Source organism: Myotis daubentonii, chromosome 2, assembly GCF_963259705.1.
Source record: "Myotis daubentonii chromosome 2, mMyoDau2.1, whole genome shotgun sequence".
NCBI lineage: Eukaryota > Metazoa > Chordata > Mammalia > Chiroptera > Vespertilionidae > Myotis > Myotis daubentonii.
The window spans coordinates 87,295,104-87,317,556 of record NC_081841.1 but is presented as its reverse complement, the minus strand read 5'-3'; the positions used below and the strand labels follow the sequence as shown (position 1 = coordinate 87,317,556).

General features: G+C 36.0%; 1 protein-coding gene across 6 annotated transcripts in view; it reads left to right on the top strand.

Moving 5' to 3' along the window:
- ATP2B1 (ATPase plasma membrane Ca2+ transporting 1) overlaps positions 1–22,453 on the top strand; it is a 138,377-nt gene that overhangs the window by 78,485 nt on the left and 37,439 nt on the right. For 4 of the 6 annotated variants that reach the window (XM_059683760.1, XM_059683762.1, XM_059683761.1 and 1 more), the window contains exons 3-9: positions 7,262–7,459; positions 11,697–11,951; positions 12,041–12,166; positions 16,411–16,551; positions 18,953–18,991; positions 19,758–19,919; positions 21,356–21,570. In XM_059683760.1, coding sequence (XP_059539743.1) covers positions 7,262–7,459; positions 11,697–11,951; positions 12,041–12,166; positions 16,411–16,551; positions 18,953–18,991; positions 19,758–19,919; positions 21,356–21,570 — 1,136 coding nt within the window. The remainder of the gene's footprint in view (positions 1–7,261; positions 7,460–11,696; positions 11,952–12,040; positions 12,167–16,410; positions 16,552–18,952; positions 18,992–19,757; positions 19,920–21,355; positions 21,571–22,453) is intronic. The other 2 variants (XM_059683763.1, XM_059683765.1) reach the window with 1 other exon arrangement.

The window sequence follows — 22,453 nt, the reverse complement described above, 5'->3', positions numbered from 1 at the left end:
CAGCTCATACACCTTACGAAAGAGTTAAGAATATTGAGAAAGAGGTACCTGTGTTCTTTCCTCTCAACAAGTATCTTTTTTTTCTTATTTTTTAAATATGATTTTATTGATTTCAGAGAGAGGAAAGGAGAGATAGAAACATCAATGATGAGAGAGAATCATTGATCAGCTGCCTCCTTCACGCCCCCTTCTAGGGATCAAACCTACAACCTGGGCATGTGCCCTAACCAGGAATCGAACGATAACCTCCTGGTTCATGGGTCGATACTCAACCACTGAGCTACACTGTCCGGGCTCAGCAAGTACTTTCTGGCGGCAGGAATCACATGATGGAAAAAAATAAGTTTCTGTTTATCAGTCAGTCTTTAAAATACAGACGCCCTATTCAGGAAGTTGTATTTGTGTGCTCCGTCATTTGGCATGCTATTTGTTGCTCGTTTTCTAGGAGCGTAGTCCTTTAGCTTGATTTGATTTGAAGCCTACTGAATGCATCTTGAACAATAGGAAGTGTTTTGAACCAGATGTGATTTTCAAATTAAAAACTTCACAGTGGTTCTGATTAGCCATCTTTATTCTTAAAAGAATTAGAACTATACATTTCAAGGTTCACAGGAATTGAGACTTGTAACTTCATATTTTTAGTTTTTTCTATGAGAGTAAGCACCTATCTTGTCCTCAGAATCCAAGGGTGTACTTTTATGCCAAAATAACTTGCTAATAACATCCTAAATGCATGAAGTTACCATTACAGTTTTTGTTTTGTCTCCTTATTGTTTTCTGACATTACTTTCTTATTCCTATTCTAAATCATATTTCTTGATCCTTTTAATTTTATTCTAGCTTTTGGTATCTTTTCCATTTTAATGTGCTCCTGTTATCCATATTATATTTTATACTGAATGATAGACTAGACTCTCAAATGATAAGATTTCTAGAGTGCATATCTCTGGCCCTGGTATCATTTTATCATTCAGTTGTACTGCAATAAACAAAGGGTAAAAATGAATTTATAAAAATTCAAGACAGGTACTTAGTAGAATTCTGTAAGAGGCATGGCTTCATGGATTTGTGAAGAGCAAAAAAGCAAATGAGACACTAAGCTTTTAAAATGGTAGCTGCTAAAATTAGGTAGAAGAGAAAAAAGCAAAGGAAATAAGAATAGGAAACAGTGGTAGAAAGAAACAGGTATATGGTAGGAAGCAGAGTAGTGTCGACAGCAGTTGTCCCTTGCTGACTAATATTTCCATAATGTTTCAAATGGTGGTTTATATTTGCACTCATAGAAGTTAGGCTGTTAGTATTGGTGTTTAACCACATCTTCATGTTGTAATACAATAAAACTAACATTCATCCTTGAAAATCTATTGGAACTCTCAAAAAAATCATCCCTTTACCCAGAATAAGTCATTATTGACCTATTGGCTGCTACAAGAATGCTCTGATGTCTGTACTTGGTTATACAGATTGGCACAGCCTTGCAAGCATTCAGCAAGCATTTGCATGGCTCTGGTATGCCAGCCATGGTGCTTTCATATGTGTATAGAGTTACTAACAAGGGTTTTTATGTTGATGATTCTGCATGACCTTGTCCTAGAAATTTATTGCTGCTGTAATAGAAATAGAGAATTATACATTTAATACCTGCTGTGGTCACTAGTTTTCATTGCTTATGAATCTCTTGAAAGATAGTTATAACACTGACTACTCCTCTAACTTTGTAGCATACATATTATTTTATAAAATTGTACCTGAACAGTCTGAAACAGCATAGTTTTAAGGGTTTTTTAAAATTTTGTTTTCTAAGTATAATGGACCGATTTCCTTCTCAAAATACTCTGTTCTGGCTTTCATAGCATTATATTCTTGGGGTTTTCTTTCTTCCTATCTGGGCAAGTCTCATCAGCTCCTATGCTTTTCTTTAGACATTGACAGGGCCTTGGGTTCTGTTCATCTACACACATTTCTCTTCACCTACACCCTCTCCCTGGTTGATGTCATCCACTCCTAAGATTTCACATGTCATCTGCTGCTGATTCCCACATCTGTAGCCGTCATCTAAGTTTTTCACCCGAGCTTCAAGGCTAAAAGCTTGATTCATTTTAGAAATCTTTACTTTTTCAACCTTTCCCTTCTGAAAGCATCCTTTTCTTTTTCCCCTTTCCAGTGAAGCTGTTATCCATCTTGTGAGGTGGCCCCTTGACCTTGACAGGAATCTTTCACCCACTCTTACTTCTGTCAACAAGACTTGAAAATTCTAAGTCCTAAGTCTTCACTCAAGGGTGTCTGCTTCTCTGCATCCCCACTACCCTGTTTGAGGCCACTGTCTTCTCTTGTGGTGACTCAGGTAACAGCATTAACTGGTGTATTTTCTGTCTCCTTCATGCTGCTTTTCACTTCCCTGCTTACAGCTGGCCGTGGTTTCACATTGCCCTTAGAATGAAATTCAAACTTCTCACTTCGGTTAGCAAACCTCTGTGGGATCTACTCCTACTTACCTCTCTAACCTTACCTCTTCTTTCCAACTCTGTCTTCTCTGCTCCTTGGTGTTTGGGCATAGCGAAGTCTTCAGTTTTCTTAACTACTGTTGTGCCAAGGTCACTCTTGTTTCTGGGTCTCATACATATTATTACTGTACTAATCTCTTCACCTACAACACTTTACCTCGTCCTTCCTACAACTGCTTATCTCTAAATTATTCTTAAGATTTCAAGTTAGGTATCTTGGAATTCCCTTACTTACCCCCACCTCCTAAATTTTGGGTTCCAGTTCCCTTTGTGTGCTCCTAAAACATCCTCAGCACTTCCATCCTAACATTCAACACACTGAGTTGTGATTAACTGGTTGCTCGTCAGTCTGCCCTACAAAACTGAGTTTCTTGAGGGTAGGTGCTCGAGAAAGACGTCCTGTCTGACTCATTTCCCTGTGCTTAGTGCCTATCACAGTGCCTGGCTTGCAGTAGGTCGGCATTTGGGAACAGATGTGTAAGTTTGACATTAGACCAGTAATTCTGAAATTTTGAGTGGGGTTGGTCTCCTTGTCTTTTGAAATTGGTGATGTGATAGGAGTAATAATCTGTTTCCCAAGAAGAAGGAACATTAAAAAATATTGTTGCATGCTCTCTAGGTCTGTATGTTTTCCTGTGGCCCTCACTTAGAGAAGTCAGAGCAGCTACTGCCACCATCACTGTCACACCACACACAGACACATGCACACATACAAATAGGACCTAATTTCAAGTACAGAATTTGATAAGACTATAGTGTGTACTGTGTATTAGCCATGATTTTCAGTTCAGCCTCCCTGCTTACTACATTCCAGTAGTCTCCCCTCTTCATTTCCTAAATTGAGACATGTTTTTATTAGTCCCAGCAGTTGGGATGCTTCATTTTCTTGTAAAACACTACCCTGTTGATACAATTTGCATTTTATTCCATATTATGTCCTTTTCAAATATATAACAATACTCTTAAGCCATTATCTATTTATAGAATACATACAGGCTTTTTATTTATACTTCCCACATGGTGAATCCAGAACCGAAAAGCATATCATTCTGAGGCTGCTTTTGATGTTGTTATTTGTTTGTGAATTGAACTGGGCCATAAGGAGATCAATGCAATGCCTGCCCTTGGCCTCATTGCCACTAACACCACAATCAACTGAGTCAACAGGACTAGGCAGAGGATTTCTCACTATGTTTATTCATAAGTGGTCCTAAATGATTTTATATTATATCTACTCTAGTTTTATAACTCAGAACAGGTAGGTCTCATTACCAGTTCCACCAGCTTAGCTGAATCTCTTCCCCACAAAGTTTGCTTTCTCTCTCCTCACAGTGGCAGCCTCTTCCTGCACCTATACTAGACTAACGCCCATGCCCTGGATCCTGTTCCCTCTTGCTCCTTTAAAGGCTTTACTTGAGCACTAGTCTGTGTCTCCTGTAACATCAGTGTCTCTACATTATTATTTCCATGGTAAATAACTTGCCTTAATATCTATCACTCATCTTTTAAAAAGCAAAATGGGGTTGTATTTACCCAGTTTAATTCACCTTCACTGCTTTATTTCTCCCCATTGCATCATACTCCTGGAAAAAAGTTATCGATACTCATTGTTTCCACTTACTCATTTTCATCCTCTGTTCAGTTCTTTCTTATCAGACATTCTTTACATACCACTCCACTGGAATATTCCTTATCAAAGTCACCAGTCTCTCTGTCTAGTGAAAGCCAGTTGTCTGTTCTCTGCCTTCATCTTACTCAACCTTTGTAACACCATTGATACAGTCAGCTATATTACCTTCTATTTTTAAAAAACTCTTCTTTCCTAGACTTTCCTACTATTGCATGAACCTGTTTATGAGTCATATACCCTTCCCCACCCTTCTCTTTCTTCTTAGTTGTTTTTAGCTTCTCTTTCCCTATCTGATCACCAAATGTTGCATTGTTCAAAGGTTCTTGCCTCAGCCCTGCTCTCTTCTTGTCTACTTCGTCTAGCTTTCCAGAAGCTCTTATTGGGCCCGTGGCCCAAGAATCATCTGTATATTGATGACTTTGACTCAGATCTCTCCCTGAGTTCCGAATACAGATAGACTTCTTCGCTTGTGTGTTTAATGGGCATCTCATGTGTAAACCTGTAAAACAGAACCATTAACTCCTGCCTCCCTATTTCCACCCAATTCTGCAGTTTCCCAAGCCTGCTCTTTCTTGGTAAATGTCTCAACCATCTATCCACCTAAATGTGTGGACCACCCAAAAAATAAATCTAGATGACATCTTTATTCTTTCTCTCATCCATACCCTATCCTTCAGCAAATTTTATCTGATCTTCTTGCAAGACACCTGGCAGATCTAGTCAGTTTGCCCCACCTCTAAAACCCAGGTGCACCATCATCTCTTACTTTGTACCCAACAGCTTCTCAACTGGCCTTTTTCTTCTGCTCTTGTGATTTCCATTGCACTTAGAATAAATCTGTAGTGTTCATGTTCTAACTTCCCCTTTTCTTAACTCTGTTACCCGATCATTTATGATACATATACTGCGTACCTTTTCCTTTGGTTCTTCAAAATAACCTTATGTTATACTAACAAATGCGAATGCCCTCTCTCCACCCCCAAGGAAGTTAAGTGACTTGCACAGGATTTCAGTAGATGGACTGGAATGTAGGTCTCTAATTCCTGAACCAGACCGCTTGATTGGTGTAGTGGCCCAGGTGTGTGCTTGTATGAGTGGTGATAGAAGAATTATAATAACTTTGAAGACCAGCTGCTTTAGGGCAGATTCCCTCTAGGGCAAATTTTTAAGCTGTCTTTAGCTCTATGGTTGTTCTTTTCAGCATTAACATAAAATATTGCCCCTTGTTATAACCAATGTAAATTTTTGATGAATTATTTTTATAGTTACAGTGGTGTTATTTAAAACTACCTGTGTTGTATATGTAATTAATGGTGAGCTCTGTTAGGTGTGAGCTAAACTGGTAGAACATTGCAATATCTTCAAACAAATTTCTTAAAAAACATTGAAGACTAACAGGAGGAGAAATAGCAGTCTTTTATTTTTTTGTGCTAGTAAGGTCATTGATATATAAAGCATACTTACCCACTATCTAATAATCTTTCATAAAAGAAAGGACATTAATTTGAAAAGCAGCAAGCACATAATCTCAGAACAGCATCTCAAAGTATATTTCTTTAAAACAAAACAAACAAAAAAACTTTTGTGGAAAACCTTACTGCATTGATTTTTCCTGTCATCCAATGAACCAGGGATCATTGTTAACAGTGTGCAGCCAGGTGTGATTGGGCATCACTGCTCTAGTCTGAAGAAACAGTGTGGATTCTGAATTATAATTTGCAAGTTTCTTCTCATAATGCCTTTCCACCTAATAACAATTGCTGCAATCCTTCACTGCCTTTCTTTCCACTGACGCTGCCTCAAAGCCTAGAGCTGTGTGGAAGCTGTCCGTTGATGACTTTTGTTATCAGAAATCCAACATGCTTTCTGAGCTGCCCAGCATGGACTAACTTTGTTAGAGCTGCTAGTGAAAACATGCTCTGGCATAGTTGTGGTACCTTTAACAAAGTAAATAATCACTTTAAAATCTATATGTTTATTTCTCATTGTGTATTCTAACAATATACTTGCTTTGTTCTCTCTCTTGTACTTTCCACCTGCCTCTGCATTGGGATTAAAAGCTAAACCACTTAAAACCCAGAGCCTTCTAGTAATCTGTTTTCCTGTCCTCCTCCTTTCATGTTCTCTTAGAATGTGTTCTTGCCCCGCTTCCCAAAACAGTTGAAATTAATTACAAATTTAAATTTGTGGTGATAAATTAAAAGTCATATCACCCTGGTATCTCTGCCCCCTTCTTTGATATTCTTAAACCGACTAAGGGAAACTGTTGTTTGCCACTGCTAAGTATTCATACCCTCACAGTAATGTGTGTACATACTTTGCATGAGCAAATTTGGATATATTTAGGTTTGACAGGATCAACAGGTTAAATCAGAGGAGGACTTGTTTGATAGGATGAAAAATTGTTGTTCACCCAACTCTCTCTTAATCTATCCCCCATAACTTTCTAATTCCACACACTAGGCATAATACTATGTTCCTTACAGTGACAGTAAGTGCACTCAGTCAATATTTCTTCAATTGGAAATAAATCCTAAGTAGAACTCGAAATAAAGGTCATTCTAAGTCTCCTGTTTTTTGGGACTTGCAAATCTTTTATCAGTCCAAGTGTAACAGACATTTTGGTAAGAGAAGTGCTAGAGCTTGTGATAGATTGGCTTTTCATTGTTCTTCAGTAAATATAAATGAAAATCAAAGGTGTTCACTGATTAAGTTAACCAAGATGCAATGAGTAAAGCAAAATAAATATCTTTATATAGTTCTCCATTTGGGGAGGGAAAACATCATCAGTAAAGATCATGGAAATGTTTAATGCCAATATAAAAATGATCAGTGTCATATCAGTTCTGGTCTCTAGCAGTCTACAAGGTGGAATAAAATAGTATAAAAATAAGCAGTTTGGAAAAGTAAAAATTGTTAATTTTGAGTTATCTTACTTAAAATGTAATTTTAAAGCACTGCACATGTTTGCATTTAAATTCTGAACATGACTAATGCACAAAAATAAACCATTCTGATAGAGCCTTATGAATCAGAATCTAAAGTGTAAAGAATGAATGTTTTCAATAAAATATTTTCATTTGTAAATACTAAAACTGTTCACTGAAATCTTGTTTCTTTTTATTAGGTTTAAGTGGAAACCCTGTAGATATAGAAAGAAGAGAAACAGTGTTTGGAAAGAACTTTATACCTCCTAAAAAGCCAAAAACCTTTCTTCAGTTAGTATGGGAAGCATTACAAGATGTCACTTTAATTATATTAGAAATTGCAGCCATAGTATCACTGGGCCTTTCTTTTTATCATCCTCCAGAAGGGGACAATGCACGTAAGTAAATTGGGGTGGAAAAAAAAGAGTTTGATATGTGATGCTAATTTAAGCTCATTAGCTTACCTAATACATAATAATAATAGCAGACCAGCATTTATTGACTGTTTGCTATGTACCAGACACCATTCTAACAGTGCCCAGTGCCTTTAGTAGTTCTTGAAATATATTACCTCAGATAATTTTCACAGCCCTATGACATAGTAACGTCACCTCCATTTTACAGTGAGACAGGTTAAATATATGATATGGCCTGTACCATCACTGTTTTCAAGTTTTTTAGAGCACTATTGTAAAATAATTTTTTATTTGGATTTTTTTAAATCTCCTGGGAAATCATTATGAAAGCAAAATTCTGTTCTCTTCCCCAATCCACTACTTTTGAAGTTCTTAAAATGTGTTGTTATGTTCATAATTTGGGTAATTTCCTTGCCATTCAAGAAATGTTTATAATACAAAGTATCCTGACGAGTGAAAAATACACTGGAATGGTAGATCTACCTCAACTTGTGTAGCTACAAATGGTTTTGTTTTTCTCCCACCTTTCTATGGCCTTCATTTCTCTTTTAAATTTCTTCTCCATTTAAAACATGTATTTTAAAATGGGTATTTCTGACAGTATATTCTACACCTGCTAGCAAATCTAGCTTGGGTTTTGGCAGTATATTTAAATAGCTATAAAGTGAACCAATAGTATTTTATATATCTGAAAAGCGTTTTACCAAAATATTTTTTATTTGTGAAAGTTTCATTCTTGTGCCTTTCAAGTTATGAAGACTTGAATGTGTATTTGCTAACTCTAAAAGTTGACTTAGGTAATCATTTAAAGTAATTTCTTCAAAGGTATGCTTATAGCTCCTGTGAAAACTTTTTTTTTTTCCTTTGAAGAAAGTTGGTCACAGAATAATACTATTTATCTGAGATCAGGGTTTCTCAGCAGCAACACATGACATTTTGCACTGAACATTTTTTGTTGCCATGTTAATTAGACCACTTCCCAAGAGAATGCAATCAAACAGGTGTCCAGACATTGCCCAGTATCCCAAAGGGGGCGAAATGGCCTGTGGTTGACAATAATTGATGTAGCTAAGAAAGGATTTAGGCAATATTCTTGTCAGTACTAAGTCACATTATTTCAAAAACTTTTTATTTTAAAGACGTGTTTATTAAATAATGCAATAAAAGAATACATATTTTGCGATGGGAGTATTAGGAGGGATATGAAAATTTAGAGGAAGTAGCACTCACTGAAAATCCCACTTCTTAGAGATTACTGCCATACCATTTTGATATATTTATCCTGTCATATTTTAAAAATGTTTTTGTGTAGATGTGTCTGTGTGTGTTCATATATGTGTGCTTTGAGTTGGTAGGTGTGAGGATGTGTAAATGTATGTCTTTTTATCTGAAAAGGAAGGTCATATCATGTTTAGCAACTTATAGCAAAAATCATCAGTGTTCAGTTTACACAACTGTCATTATAGAGTACTGGGAATTGGTATGCTACAATTGAGTGAGTTAGCAGATTATTAAAAACTTTTATGAGAGGGAGTATTGGGGAGGTAATGGGGGGATGAGGACACATATGTAATACCTTAATCAATAAAGAAATTATTAAAAAAGCTTTTTCTAACATTTTTTCCCCCAAGACTATAAGAAAACTAAAGAAAAATATTTTTGCCTGGCTGGTGTGGATCAGTGGTTGAGCGTCAATCCATGAACCAAGAGGTCACTGGTTCAGTTCCTAGTCAGGGCTCCATCCCAGTAGGGGCATGCAGGAGGCAGCCAATCGATGATGTTTCTTACTCATTGATGTTTCTATCTATCCCTCTTACTTCCTCTCTAAAAATCAGTAATTTTTTTTTTTTTAAAGTAAAGTATTTTCAACAGGACTGGATTTTGTTACTAATAAGGTCAAGGCAAATCTTCATGGAATTGGGACTGCTTAATTTGCAGACCCTTTCCCAAATTTGCTTAAGGAGATACTGGTATTAGATCCAACTGGGAAGATGATCTAGAGTTGTCAGTGTCATAAGGCCCTTTAAAGAGACTCAGAATCTATTAGAAGGTGTTAATAAAACATATAAAGTTATATTTGCTCCGTGCTGAGAAGCTGTTTAGTGTTTGTACTTTATTCTTTTTAACATTTATTAATGTACTTCATGTATCTTTTATCATGTTGTGTTTTAGCACTAAGTCTCGTAGTACTTTGCTTAAAAGGAAATCCATTAATCGCAAATCTACAGTCATAGAAATCTGAATAGTCAAAATTTCTTACTGATACAGTTTGGTGTAAAAAGAAGCACTATAAACCATATCATAAAGAAATCTTTAGTCACCAGTGTATATACTACCAGTGGTTCTCCAAATCTTTGGTCTCAGGACCCCTTTATGCTCCAAAAAGTATTGAGGACCCCAAAGAGATTTGATTATGTGAGTTATATCTGTAGATATTTACTGTATTCTGAATTAAAATTGAGAAATTTAAAAATGTTTAGCAATGCACTTTAAAATAATTAAGTATTGTTTTAATAAATAATTATAATTACTATGTTTAATTGTTATTAATGAAGCTGTGAAATCATGAAAAGAATAGTGTTTTTTTTAAATTTTATCTCTTTACTGTCTGGCTTAATTGAAGATAACTGGATTCTCTTCTGCTTCTTTATTCATTTTATTGTATTAGCACATATAATGCAGTCTTTGAAAAATTCCACTACACATTCATGAAATATGAGGCAAATTTTTTTGTGAATATTCACATTATCCTTTTGGTCTTATTCTAGCCTCTGTCTTCTCTCCCTGCGTCTGTCCCACATAATTCCCAGGTTAATCTTTATTCAACATCCTCTTCTGTCCATGCTCACTATTCTGGAATATGCTTTAATCATTTCTAGTGTCATTCGTTTATTCATTCTTTTCTTCTGAATCATCTTTTTCCTGTTTGCCTGTCCTAAGAGAACTATTGACTTTCAGAGATTTCAGCTCAACCCTCAATTAAGAAAGAACTTATATAGGAACATAGAAGAGCATATGCCTTCATGAGAATTTATAAATAACCAAAGTAAGCTTTCAAGAAACCATACGTATCTTTACTACTTTTCTATTTTACTATTTCAGTATTTTTCAAAATGCTGGTCACGAGCCACTGAATTGATTTTAGACTCACAAATAAATTACAGCCCAAAGTCCAAGAAGCACTGTTACGTTATTCTTTCTTCACCATTATTGACTCTACAGTTTTGAGTTTTTGATTTTTTCCCCCTCTATATCTTTTTTGAACTCTTTTCTTCCATAGAGCCTTTGTATTTTCTTTAATCTGTCCCTGGAATGCTGCTCCCTTCAAGCTATGTGATTAATTTTTGTTTATCATTTGGGTCCTCACTCAAATATCATGGAGACTTCAGAGGGGCCTTTCCTGTTCATCCAGGCATAATTAGCCCTCTTTCTTCATTTGTAAGCACGTCACCATGTTTTATTTTCTTCGTGGCACTTACAGTATCTGATGTTAATTATTTGTGTTTTGTTATCTGAATTCTTCATATTTCTTTCACACCTACCAATATGAGTATGGTTTCTGTGAGGAGAGGAAGCTTGTATGTCTTATTCACAGCTGTATCCCTAGGTCCCAAAATGGTATCTGGCACCTAGAGTAGGTGCTCAAATAGTTGAGTCAATAAGTAGCACTTTTCTTAACTTTTCATGTTATAAAAGCCAATATTTGATCATACTCGAGTAAAATTAATATAGTAAATATATTCTTGGGTAGCACATAATACTTGTCTTGCCTACCACATGTAATTATAAATATCATTTACCATTGATAGAGTGTGCAGGATGTCTCAGCCACTGCTCTACCTACTTTCAGATGTCCTCTCATTGAATTTTCACCACAACACTAGGCTAATGGTGGTATCCTAATTGGACAGATGAAGAAACCAGGTCTCAGAAATAAGTAACTTGCCTTAAGGTTGGGATTTAAATTTTTCCAGTCCTTACTCTTAAGTAGTGCCCTAGAGTGCCTCCCTGTCCTGAAGTTGAGAACCTTCAGAGGCAGGGAACTTGAACATTGACATAGTAAACATTTTTGTTATTACAGAGTGCTTTGAGTACAGTGAGATGTTTAGAGTTATGAGTAAAATTAACTAGGTATATAAAGCTCGTAATTAACTTATTAAATGCTATTGCCATCAATTCAGAATCCTTTTTGATGAGCATTTTCTTTCTTTCCAAATAGTTTGTGGAGAAGTTTCTGTTGGAGAGGAAGAAGGTGAAGGTGAAACTGGTTGGATTGAAGGAGCTGCAATCCTCTTGTCAGTAGTATGTGTGGTACTGGTGACGGCTTTCAATGACTGGAGTAAGGAGAAGCAGTTTAGGGGTTTGCAGAGCCGAATTGAACAAGAACAGAAGTTCACAGTCATCAGGGGTGGTCAGGTCATTCAGATACCTGTAGCTGACATTATTGTTGGAGATATTGCTCAAGTGAAATATGGTAAGTAGAAGAGAGAATAGCTCTGACACTAGATGTACAATTATTATAATCATGTTCACAGTTTAGCATAGTATTGTTTTTTGTTTTAGGTGATCTTCTTCCAGCTGATGGCATACTTATTCAAGGCAATGATCTTAAAATTGATGAAAGCTCATTGACTGGTGAATCTGATCATGTTAGAAAGTCTTTAGATAAGGATCCCTTACTTTTATCAGGTATGAATTTCTTTTATAACTTTTAACTTTTTTCTCCCTTACAACTGTATACCATTGTCATCAAACACGGTTTCCCTAAAAGCCAATAATGTGAAGAGGATTATAGATTTTGTGCTGGCTTAATCTTTATAATCCTTAGTGATTTTTATTTTTAGTTTTTGTAAGTTGTTGAAGACATTAGAGATCTTTGAATCCAAAGCTATATTTTACAAATGAGGTAACTGAGTCCAAAAAAAAAATCAAGATATTTGAGAGTCAGTATAAGCTAATTTTAGTCTTATGATAAAACTAAAATATGGCCTGTTGAAGTATAAAATTGAAGAATGTGTTTAAAGCAAATCAATGAATTGTCTATGATGGTCTACAAACGACTGTTGTTATGCTTTGTGTGTGTTTTTCAGAACTGATAAAATCTTTAAAGCTTACCTAACCCCACTCCCGCATTAAATTACTGAGGACAAAGTCTGAAAAATAAACTATTTCTCAAAGATTATATGATTAATCGACAGTAGGTCCAGGAGTAGCACCACATCCACTAAGCAGGATTACATTTGCACATGGTTAAGACATGTTCTGAGAATAGGAAAAGGAAGGATTCGTATGGGTGAGAGTACTCTGAAAAAGGGAGGAGGTGGTTGTCTACTTGAGAGATTCTTATAACAGCCTGACTGTGATAGCTTGACCTATGGTTAACTGGAAATGAAATGGGATGATGGGAATAATTATAAACAAGCTGCCTTCTAGTCATTGAATTATACTAGAGTTTGGAGGAAGCGAGTTGTCCATTTGTCTTTTATTATTTTCAGATGTTAATGAAATGGTAACACTTTATATATGTGGTGAGGAGATTCTTACTGATTTAACTATTCAAAAACTTGACAGCTATAATTTTTCAGTTATTCTCTGTGAATTTTGTATTTCAATTGGTTGAACATGGTTTTACTGAAACCAAAGTCAAACCTGTGACAAGGGTCAGTCAGTTAAGTTAGATTCACAATTTTGGGGCACATACCTAAGTTTAATTATTACCTTTTTAAGATTTGAAAATATGTGCCAAAAAAGGATATTGCAGAACATCACACCACTAAGAATCAGAGTAATTAGCCCTGCCTGGTGTGGCTCAGTTGGTTGGGCATCATCCCATGCACCCGGAGGTTGCTAGTTCTGTTCCTAGTCAAGGGCCCATGCCTGGGTTGCAGGCTTAATCCCGGGGCTGGGGGAATCGGGGGGAGGAGTGTGCAAGAGACAGCTGATTGATCTGTCGCTCTTAAATCAATGTTGCGCTCCTTTTCCCTTCCTCTCTCTCTAAAAATCAATAAACTATCAAAAAAATCAGTTATTACATTTATGTACATTTATGAACACCATTATTAATAGGGTAAAAGTTTCAATTGTAATATAGACATTGTTTTGTTTGTTTTTTAAATCTTGTGTGCCTTCAATATTTTATACTAAGAACATTTGTACTCTATTTGGGTTTTTCTTTATATTGATATGCTTGTGTTTTATTACAAATAGACAGAAATATTTTGGCTATATAATGATAATGTATTTACATACAGTGTATACTTATTTTACTTATTCTTTGCCATACTTCTAAGAAACGGTATTTAATGTTAAACAAATATAATCTTTCCAAAGGAGAGGGAAGCTGCGTAACCTACATTATCTTCATAGACCAGTGATGGCGAACCTATGACACGCGTGTCAGAGGTGACACACGAACTCATTTTTTTGGTTGATTTTTCTTTGTTAAATGGCATTTAAATATATAAAATAAATATAAAAAATAAAAGTCTTTGTTTTACTATGGTTGCAAATATCAAAAAATTTCTGTATGTGACACGGCACCAGAGTTAAGTTAGGGTTTTTCAAAATGCTGACACGCCGAGCTTAAAAGGTTCGCCATCACTGCCATAGACTAACTGGGCCGTATTTGGTGAACTAAATTAGTCTCCTCTTGCCCTTTTGCCATTTTTACTCATGGACTTTTATGTACATCTAGCTTATTTACCTAGTGCTTAACTCTTCAGGTTGAAATCCTTTAACTGAACTTTGGTCCTTTCCTGTTTTTACAGAAATTTCTGGTAAGTTTATGTAGACTCAGGTTCCTAACACACCAAATATACCAAGAAAACTCTATAAATTTTCCATGCTTAGGAAAAGATTGAAATAGCTTTGTAGAGTCCCTTATCGCAATACGGGTGGGAAAGTTTTTCTGTATTTATTTCCCTATTCCAAAAATGTACTAAAAAACATGAAATGCATTTATTTTTAAATTTATTCTCATGATGCCATCTCTCACTGCTGTTCTTGGCTTCTTAAATTTAGATCTTTAAAAGCAGTTTTTAGTTAGCAATGGGGCTATGGCTAGAACAAAAACTGTTTATTTTGAGCACATTAATTGCAAACATATGATTACCTGTGGTAAGGAAGAACAAAACATAAAACATTGACATCATCTGAAAGCCAGAATTTTTAAAAGAAACAAACTGTCTTTTACACATAGTGCTTGCCCAATAAACGTTGTTTTGCTGTCCTAAATTTCATTTATTGTTTCCCTTGCATTTTCACTGGCAAAGAAACTAATAATTAGTGAAATATTTAGAATATAGGTTGTTAAAGCAAGAAAATCAAAGGCCTAAAAAATTCTTATTGGATATTTTACTCCATAATTAATAGCTAAGTGTAAATTCTTAAGTACTGAAGTAAGCACATATGCCTTAAGATTTTACTAGAGGCCCGGTGCATGGATGGTGCACCGGTGGGGTCGCTCGGCCTGGCCTGTGCCCTCTGGCAATCCGGAACCCCTCAGGGGATGTCAGATTGTCAGTTTCAGCCCGATCTCCGCGGACCAGGCCGAGGGACTCCACTGGTGCACAAATCCGTGCACCGGGCCTCTGGTATGCATATAAGATCTTGGATTAATTTCTTCCCACCCTACTTTCCCTCCCTTCCCTCTGAGATTCATCAGTCTGTTCCATGTTTCCATACCTGTGTGTTGAGCATTTGTCCCCTGGTGGTCAGTACACATCATAGCTACTGGTCAAATGGTGGAATCGTCGCTTAGGCTTTTATATATATAGATTTAGCAAATAACCTTTGAGCATTGACTTGTTACATAAGATGGTGGTAGGTGCTGTAGACCCTGTCCTCCCAGTGGCTGTGAACTAGGAGATCAAATAAATAAGTGATAACTGAAGAAGACTTGAGTGTTTAAAAAAAGTGTTAAGTTTCAAAAGCTACTTAAAATTCACCAAAATATTAGCGAGGTAGGAAGCCTTTTAACGATTGATAAAAGGTACAGTTGAAGAACTGTAAACAAACTTATCAGCGTTACATTGTAAGAAGATTATGTCCTCTGTCCTCTGACAGAGCAGGGTTGAATGTTTGCCTTGCCATTTAATAGTGGTGTAACCTTGGGCATGTTTCTAGGAAGTAAGAATAAACATGTCTGCCAACTCTGGACATGGTTGTGAGGGATGGTCTGAATTCAATCAGTATTCCCATGTCTGCTCCCTAGCTTTCTCTAATGGAATGTTATATTGAAGTAGTGGGTGAAAGGTTTGAAAGGTTGGTTGATCTCAAGGTGATCTTGCACTTAGTCCAGTGGGCAGTGTAGCCTCAGAAGTTTTTGAGCTATGAGAGGTTTAAGGCAAAACTCACATTTTGGGAAGATTAAAACATTTCGGGATGAACTATAAACATAGATTTAGGTACCTACGAGGCTGCTGTGGTAGTCTTGTCAGACTGAGATGAGGGGTCTGGGTTAGGTAGAGGTTGTGGGGTTGAGTGTGGGAAATGGGGCATTTGTTGCTGTGGAATCCCTTTGGTTATAAGCACATTTCTTTTTTGAACAATGCATTTCTCGGGAAAAGGTCCTGATGATGATGATGATGATGATAAATTTTTTAAGTTGAGCATTTATTTTCAACAAATTCTAGGCACTGTGCTGAGCACTTTGCATTTATAGGCTTGAGTCTCACTCTAGATCTGTTGTAGTCATTTTTTGAGATGTTATAATTTGCCCAATGATAAATGAGTTGGTCGAGTTGTGTTAAACTCAGATATGAGTGATTACAGAGTTAAAACCTTAAGCATAAGAATTTAGGTTTTATTTAATATTTTCTTTGAGTTCGTTTTATTAAATACTAAGGATATTAAAGACACTGTTTCTAAAATTTGAAATTTGGTGATAGGAGGAAAAATCTATTTTTAATAAGTAAACAAGTTTTCTGTTGTAGGTACTCATGTAATGGAAGGCTCTGGAAGAATGGTAGTTACTGCTGTAGGTATAAATTCTCAAACTGGAATTATTTTTACCTTACTTGGAGCTGGAGGTGAAGAAGAAGAGAAGAAAGATGAGAAGAAAAAGGAAAAGAAAAGTAAGAATGGCGATTTGCTATAAGAATTGATATTTGAAAAAATGGCAACTAAATTTTAAGAACTGGTGTAAAACATACACTTCTTTAATGAAGTTTGATATGAAAAATTCTACAAAAAAGTTACAGTATTGCCCAATATTGTCCTGTAAAGTGGTAGAATTAGTGGAGGGAAAGTTTTTCTTTTAGGTTAAATAGTGCATGAAAGGCTTTTAGTGAATGCATCAGTCCCCATTACCATGGGGTAACTTCATCTTGAACCACTCCCATTGTCTTTATTCTGTTTATTCTCTAGTTTTAGACTCTCCCTGTCATCTGACCAGAAAAGGAATTTAACTCTTGCTTCCCGTCTGCGTATTTTTTTCTGCTACTTTAGTAGTAGCCTTCTTTGCCAGCCTTATTACATTTTGGACTCACTGAGCTTTTAATCTTCAGTCTATACTTATGTAGGTGTCAAAGACTTTACTTTGACACCTACTATGTTTGTTGTGTAATATTCAGCTCATCATTAGATATGAAGATCTTTATTTTGATCCATTGTATCTGCTATCCCTCCAAGTTATCTATCCAGCAAACTTGATAGATACGGTTGATAACCGTAGTTCACCTACAAGGATCTTATAAGAAACTCCATCATACATAGTGAGACAATTCAGAATCACTTAGTTGGACAGCATGATACTTTTTTTCTAAAAGTCCTCCCCAGCCTGCTTCTGTGTCTGCTGTATCGCAGTTTTCTTCCACTCGGGATCACTCCAGAGTTTTTTCACTTTAAACTGACAGCAGTTTACTGTGGTTTAACCACTTAGATTTATTTAATTTTACTTAAGAGTAGTAAGCCCATATTTCTCTTCTCTCACACACATAAGTATTTTGAGATCTTGTAAAATAAATGTCGTGCTAATATCTTGGTGTGTTCTAACTACAGCAGTGTTTTAAATATTTAGGTGTTTTGTTCTTTAGGTTTTGTCTTTAGCTGTGAAATCTTCATTTCAAACAAAAAAGTGTTTGAAAAGTTCTTGCTGCAAGTGAGGGTAGCAAGCTCCACATTCTAGGTTTTCCTGTCCCTCACCACAGCCCTCCCGTCTGCCTCCTTTAGGTTTCTTAAGAGTGAAAGGCAATTTGAAAACCAGTAACAATGATACCATTTATTGAATGCTTTATATGCATTATCTCATACACTGTGCTGCATCCTAATTTAAAGGAGTCTAGTGAACAGGCCTTATTAAAAAATAAAGGGAAGTTGTGTCATGACTTTGTTCTCATTGCCTCCACAGTGTCTTTTCCAGTAAGCACCCTTTTTTATGTCTTACAAACCTGTTTTCCTTAATCCAGTCAAGGGTATTCCCAGGAATTAATATCTAATTCATTATCTACAATTTTTTGTTCTTGGGTTGTTTTTGTTGTTATTTTTTAATAGAACGAGACACCATTTTTCATCTGTGGACTTCCAGCCCTCCTCCAGTCACAGGCAGCCCAGAGCAGGGTAATCTGTCTCAGTTCCTTAGTCGTCTGGAATGTGGCTCTCTGGTCTCTCTCCAGCTTGAGGTCATTGAAAGTAGCTAGGTGTTCTCTTACTATCTCCTCATTTATCTTGAGCCTCTGTTCCATCTTGACCATATTTGTTCCACGTCTTCCAGTTTGAAGATAGTTCTCCTTGATAGAGAAGTTGGAAGAAAAATAGACTAAATGATTCTGCTTCTTCTCTGTCCTTTCTAATATTATCCTACCTACTTCCAAACACTAGACCCATTCCCTCCTTGATCACCTTATTGCTTCAGACATTCTCATCTTTCTCTTTCTCCAAATCTAAGCCAATTATTTTAATGAACTCAACTGATAGTACATTCATGTTCTAGTTTCACTTACTTACCTCTGCTGTCTTTTATACAGGTAGTGTTTTTGTTCTTATTCCCATCAAAGCTCTCCTGCTTATTGTATTTCTATGACATTTCTCCCTCTCTCTCTACCCCTGTCCTTTTCTGCTTTCTTAGGAGTATATCTGTATTTAGTGTGAACACCTCTTATATTATATTTGGGTTTATTACAGCGTAAAAGAGTAAAGTCTTATGGAGAAATCAAACAAGTATAGATGCCCAAATTATTATTATTATTATTATTATTATTATTATTATTATTATTTTATTGCTTACAGTATTACAAAGGGTATTACATATGTGTCCCTTTTTTTGCCCAAATTATTTTGGAGTATTATTCCCCTATGGTTAAGACCAGGGAGTAATTGACCAGTAGGTCATTACAAACTAGATGCTTCCTAATCTGTACAAACACACGTAGCACTGTGTAACAATGCTGTTATAGAAATGTGAACTACCTTTGCATAATTTAGCATGGCTGTATTCATTTCTTTTGGAAAGCTTTAATTCCCATTTTGTTCCTACAGATAAGAAACAAGATGGAGCTATTGAGAATCGCAACAAAGGTAAATTCAGGTGGATAAAAGTATAGTTAGCTTCTTTTCATTATTATCCAAAAATATATCTAATGTGTACTATATTCATCCAAAAGTGTAAGATCCAGGTAGCAGGGAAAATCAGCAATATATGTTTACTTGGGTTAAGCTCTCTTCCTGTTAGTGCCCCAGTCGTGCTGCCTTTGCAGTGTTAATAAATTTTAATTATGATTTGTGCTAGTAAGTGTAGAAAAATCCAGATGTACGTAACTTTCAACTTAAACATTATCGGTAGTATAAATTGGTTACTATGTCACTACTAGCAAAAATGCATAAGAAACAAAACATATAACATATTTTTGCATCTATTTAATAGTCTGTACACATAGGTATTTCTCTGTGTGTAAGATGATACATGATCTGCATTATAGTAGAAATTATATAGAAGGGATTTGGGATGTTTGGAGTAAGTTTCATTACCTAATACAACTCAGGGGAAGATAAATGATTTAGTGTTTAGTTCTTAGTTTAAGGACCCTATATTTCTTCCTTTCTATGCCTCATTTGTATTATGTATTACAACATTCTCGAGTCTGGTACACAGTTTCACAGCCAAGTCTCACTGTTGTCTTATTTTTCTCTGAGTAAGACATACAACATGTGCACACATAAAGCTGGATGTTTAAATCTTTCCTAGTTTGTAAAAGAAAACTGATTTTTATCAAAACTTGCTTTAAAATGTCAAGTTGTATGTGCCTTTAAAATGTAGTGAAATTACATTTGCTCTTAAATGCAGCAAAAGCCCAGGATGGTGCAGCCATGGAAATGCAGCCTTTGAAGAGTGAAGATGGTGGAGATGGTGATGAAAAAGACAAAAAGAAATCAAATTTGCCAAAAAAGGAAAAATCTGTTTTACAAGGGAAACTTACAAAGCTGGCTGTTCAGATTGGCAAAGCAGGTATGATACATAAAGGAAAGTAAGGTGTTTATTTTAAAATACACTAACTTCCTGCTTACAAATCATCTTTTGACATACTTAAGGCTGGAAAATCATTGCTTTGTGGCTGGAGGGGGAGTTAAAAATATTTTCAGTTTTATCCACAGTGTACCAGGTCTTCTGAGTTATTGACGATCCTCTTCATTGCTTAGAGGCTATTGTCTCCGCATTACATAGAGCCCACGTCCTCTGTCAGCTAGCTAATACATGGGTAGATTAGCGTGTAAGTCTGCCAATTCACAAGCCTATGCTCTCATCTCTGAATTTTTGGGAACAATGGAGAAGGGCTACCAGTGAGGTTACTCCATGCACATTACCCAACTATATTTTATTTAAAAGAAATTTTTATCACACATTTTGTTCATCTTTTTACTATTTATGAAAAATTTAGGTGTATGTTTTTCTAGAAGTTATAGTTTAGTTCATTAAATGGAGTAGTTCATCATTCTGCTGAGGCCAAAATTACTAAACTGTTGCCATCACTAGAAAACACATGTTGAGAGAACCACTCTATTAAAAAATAAAAAGCAAGCAGAGCATGTCCTCCAGCGGTATCACCTTTGTGAATTGGTACATTTTATTAAATCAGGTAAATCGCATTATTTTATTACTTCCTAGGAATGTGTTAGGAAATGTTATGTTTTTGCTTTTGTCCTCAAGAAGTTTATTATCTAATACAAATATATGCTTCTTTTAATAAATAAGGCAACTGATAATACTGACTCCATAGTGTTGGGGATAAGGGTGAATTTTGAGATAGTGATGGTTTTTAGTAAGCATTGACTTGGGTTATTAGACCCAGATATGTGGACTTACCTTATTTTTTAATATTCATTTAGATGGGGCTAAATAACCCACGAAATAGAGAGGTTAATGATTCATACTACATGATTAACCCTTGTTTTTCTAAGTTAATGAAGTAATAAGGATAGACTAAAGATAATGATTCAGATAATTTTTTTAATTAAAAAGATAGGGTTGAATATTTAATTTCACGTCTTCTCATTCATCAGATTCTTATTGGATTGTCTTTCAGCAACGGTAAGTTCCCAGTATGTAAAGCACCAGCTTATGCTAAGTTTTTGGTATTTTCTTATCAGTGCCTATTATTTTGTCTCAGCTTCAGTAGAAGACCAAAGAGGATACAGTTAAGTCTAGGAAACAATCCTAAACAATTTCTCCCAGTTCTCCTAGGGACAAGACTACACTTGGAAGCAAAAATTAAATATGACAATGTCAAGGGCAAAAAAAGATGTTAACAAGTTCCCAAAGAAATTAAAATAAGTATTACCAACCAAACCAGCTGTAATTCTTCCAGTGGCCAGTTTGTAACTGACAATGGATAGTGTCTGGAATATTTAAATAATTACATTTTTCTTTTCTTTGTATACTGAAAGGTTTGTTGATGTCTGCCATCACAGTTATCATTCTAGTGTTATATTTTGTAATTGATACATTCTGGGTTCAGAAGAGACAATGGCTTGCTGAGTGCACACCGATTTACATACAATATTTTGTGAAGTTCTTCATTATTGGAGTTACGGTTTTAGTGGTAGCTGTGCCAGAAGGTCTTCCACTTGCAGTCACTATCTCATTGGCTTACTCAGTCAAGGTAAGTAGAAATGGTTAAGGAGATGTACTAAGTTTAAAGTACCAGCTGGGGTGAAAATGCACGTCTGATTATTCTTGTTTTTCATTCTGAAAGGAAGAGAATTTCATAAATTTACACTTGTTTGCTTTAGAAATGCTGTCATTGATTCCATCCTTTTCCCCCAGTTGAGGATCCCAGTACATAGAGACTGTACATTCCTTGGAGCAGTGGTCGCCAACCTTCCGGACCTCACGGACCACTAGTGGTCCGCTACCTTGGTGACCGCTACCTTGGAGGACAGCCTTGCCACAAAACTAAGCACAACTCTGCTAGGCAGACTTGTAGCTTAATTTTCATTGTATAGTATTTACGTTGCCAAGTCATGTTCCCTCCTTTTTCTCATTGTAAGATTAACAATGTCTTTTACTGTGGTATAAGAGCAAAGAAAGGGTTCACTCCAGTCCAACCTTCTACAGCAAAGATGGGGAATGTCCACCCCAAGGGCTGTGAAATCATTTTGTCTGACCCTGCCAGGGCATTAGGGGTGAGTCAATTAAATGTTGACCAAATATAGCAGGCTAATTTTTAAGTTGATAATTTTGTATGGCCCACGAATGGTGTTATAAGGTATCCAAATCGCTGTTGGCAGAAAAAGGTTCCCTACCTCTGTTCTAAAGCCTCCTTGTTTCCATTCTTCTACTCCCGTTACCTCATAGTCTAGCCTTCACTTGTTCCTTTCACTGAGGTGTAGTCTTTATGGATCCTCTGTTAGTGCTTTGCAAAATCGAACACATTTTCTTTACTGTAGAAAGACCTTCATTCTTTTTTATTTTTAATATTTTTTTTATTGATTTCAGAAAGGAAGGGGGAGGGAGAGAGAGAGAGGACCATCAGTGATGAGAGA